General features: G+C 43.9%; 1 protein-coding gene across 1 annotated transcript; it reads left to right on the top strand.

The window, feature by feature from the left end:
* The first annotated feature begins 1,120 nt into the window (after positions 1 to 1,120).
* b3gat1b (beta-1,3-glucuronyltransferase 1 (glucuronosyltransferase P) b) lies at positions 1,121 to 2,813 on the top strand. Its single transcript, XM_061086285.1, has 4 exons — positions 1,121 to 1,232; positions 1,429 to 1,940; positions 2,147 to 2,443; positions 2,727 to 2,813. The coding sequence occupies exons 1-4, from the start codon at positions 1,121 to 1,123 to the stop codon at positions 2,811 to 2,813; spliced, it is 1,008 nt and encodes a 335-aa protein (XP_060942268.1).
* Positions 2,814 to 3,046: the final 233 nt, after the last annotated feature.

The following is a 3,046-nucleotide window of genomic DNA, read 5'->3' as shown; positions in this document are numbered from 1 at the left end:
TGAAGGTATATACTAAAAGCATGTTCCATTTAAAGATTAAGCTATATATGGAGTCTTGTGCAGACATTATTTTGTCACCATGTATCTCTCTATCTGAGAGCAAACACAACATCTTAATTACATCAGTCTACACCTGGAGAAGCAGCTTTTAGTCACTATGCAGCAAAGCACTGGAACCAACTGCCTGAACGTCTTTGTAACGCTCCATTCATTGCAATTCTTAAAACCAGGTTTAAAACTTTATTCTTCCCAAGTTAACTTCAACATTTTACAAAGTCATGACCCTCGTATTTTAATTTAATTATGTGATACAGTTCTGTCTATAGGAATTGTATGATTTTTTCCTTCAAATTAAAACAAATTATGTTTATTTGACTCTTAAACATTGTTTTAAACTGTCTGATTCAAAGTAGTTTCTCTTTGTCCTTGTACAGCACCTTGAATCTACCTTGGTGTATGACATGTTCTTTATCAATAAAACTGCCTTGCCTCAATATATAGATTTAGAAGAAAATTCCTAAAAATGCATTTATTTAATTTATTGAATTTAGAAAATAATGAAAAGTAAAAATTTGGAATATGGCCAAAATGGCCACTAAATGCAAAATAGCAGACTTCCTGTTGCGTTTTTCAAATTGCACCTATGACTTTTTTGTTGTCCCGTCATGATACACCTGTGTATTGATTTTTGTTAGGTTCAGTCAATGTGGACATGTTCCGGGGGTCTCGGGGGGGCACCGTACATACGTACATTTTCACCACTTTCTAACTTTCTGCAAATTTTGGTAAGAATTTGAGCATGTTAAAGCCCTCAAAAAGCCAATTCATTTGCCTGAATAACCCTTACAATTTCAATAGGGCCTCACCTGTCAGTGCCTGTCAGTGCTCGGGCCCTAAATATAAAAGAAAACCATTGAAGCAAAAATATGTATACATGAAATACAGAAAGGTGCGTCCAGCAGTATTTAAAACACGTTTTCAGAAGATATTTCGCTGGCTTGTACTCTTCTGTGAGATGTGCTGCAGCAGCTCATTTCACATATCTCATCCTTGTGATAATGCAGCATGTCATGTGTTCATGTCTCACAGGTAGTGACATGACTCAGGTCTGACCCTGGAGATGCCGAAGAGACGAGACATTGTCGCCATTGTGTTGATCGTGTTGCCTTGGACTCTGCTCATTACTGTTTGGCACCAGAGCAACATGACTCCTCTGCTCGCCTCTCGAAACGGTGAGATTAAATTTGACTGAGAATTTTTCCCATCAATATTCATCATGGCTGCAGGATGCCACCAGAGGCCCTTCTGTTACCTGCAGCATAAGCATATGTTCTTAGCTGAGTGAAAAATGCTATATGGCGATGGAATGCCAAGCGGCAATGTGTACAGAGGGGTAATTCTGGCATATGACGTTTATTTTCCTACTAGATGACAGACGAGACGGTCGCTCCAACTCCAGGAATACTTTTGCTTTCAAGGAGTCCTGCTCCCTGCAGAACCGGGACATCGTGGAGGTGGTGCGCACCGAGTACGTCTACAGTCGGCCTCCCCCCTGGTCTGACTTCCTGCCCACGATCCACGTCATCACTCCCACTTACAGCCGGCCGGTGCAGAAGGCCGAGCTGACACGCTTGGCCAACACTTTGCTCCACGTGCCCAACCTGCACTGGATCCTGGTGGAGGACTCTCAGAGGAGGACCCCTCTGGTCAGCAGTCTCCTCGTGGAGACCGGACTGAACTACACCCACCTCAACGTGGAGACTCCCAGGAACTACAAGGTACGTGGGGACACGAGGGACCCCCGAATACCACGTGGCACCATACAGAGGAACCTGGCCCTGCGGTGGCTCCGGGAGACCTTCAGCGTAAATAACAGTGTGTCTGGGATTGTCTACTTTGCAGACGATGACAACACGTACAGTCTGGAGCTGTTTGATGAGGTGAGGAGTCTAATGATAATAGCCTTATTCATAAAGCTCCTTTAAAAACATGGTTTACACATGACTTTGACAGACAACTGCTTGAGTGTTTCTTCCTCCTTTCCTTTCTTCCTACTTGTTGTGTGTTTAAGGTAAATCTGCATTTATGGAGCTTAAAAAGACTTACATGAGTGACTTGTATCTGTGTCTGTGTTTCTCCCTGACAGATGCGTACCACCCGTAAGGTGTCGGTGTGGCCCGTGGCTTTTGTGGGCGGCCTTCGGTACGAGTCCCCTAAAGTGAACACTTTGGGCAAGGTTTACGGCTGGAAGACTGTATTCGACCCTCACCGGCCCTTCGCCATCGACATGGCCGGGTTCGCGGTGAACCTGCGCCTCATTCTGTCCAAACCTCAGGCATATTTCAAGTTACGTGGGGTGAAGGGAGGATACCAGGAGAGCAGTTTATTAAAGGAGCTGGTGACTCTCGGCGACTTGGAGCCTAAAGCTGCCAACTGCACTAAAGTAAGGAGTGTGTGTGTAACAACTGTGATCCGGCAAAAAAACAAATTGCATGTGTAAATGCTGGTTGTGTAAGGAGGACTTCTCTTGATGTACCTGGCTGTCATAACAAGTTGTTCTTAAAGTCACTAAACTGTCAGCTTACAGCCAACCCTGCACCCTTACAGCTCACATTCTGCCTCTAGATATTATTTTAGCACGGCACAGCCTTTCAAACAAAAATTTCTGTCTTAGTATCTCATCACACGACTGAATTTCTGTTCCATTCTCGTCTTCCTACCCACAGGTATTAGTATGGCACACGCGGACAGAGAAGCCTGTGCTCGTAAATGAGGGCAAGAAAGGATTTACAGACTCAAACGTGGAGATATGACATACTTCATCTCACGCAGGTAATAACTGAGATTTTCAAATGCAAATCACAGCCTTTCCAGACTCCAGTGATTATTTTGGGGGGATTGTTCAAAGAGCACACATGTGCATCGTGAGATATGGACCTTACTTCAAACAGATGCCTGACCTTGTATGAAATGTGAAATTAATTTCTCTGCCACACCATCACTTTGGCTCTGATTGAAATGTCTCAACACGATGTAATTTTTCCTG

This window comes from Limanda limanda, chromosome 14 (genome assembly GCF_963576545.1).
Source record: "Limanda limanda chromosome 14, fLimLim1.1, whole genome shotgun sequence".
Lineage (NCBI taxonomy): Eukaryota > Metazoa > Chordata > Actinopteri > Pleuronectiformes > Pleuronectidae > Limanda > Limanda limanda.
Note: the sequence above shows the minus strand (reverse complement) of the source record. Positions and strands in the feature narration are given on the sequence as shown.

Bases quoted from the DNA above. Each gene is read 5' to 3' on its own strand.
- b3gat1b (XM_061086285.1), top strand. From the start codon at position 1,121: ATGCCGAAGAGACGAGACATTGTCGCCATTGTGTTGATCGTGTTGCCT. The intron at 1,233-1,428 runs GTGAGATTAAAT...TTTTCCTACTAG, and splicing joins TCTGCTCGCCTCTCGAAACG to ATGACAGACGAGACGGTCGC. The intron at 1,941-2,146 runs GTGAGGAGTCTA...TCTCCCTGACAG, and splicing joins GTCTGGAGCTGTTTGATGAG to ATGCGTACCACCCGTAAGGT.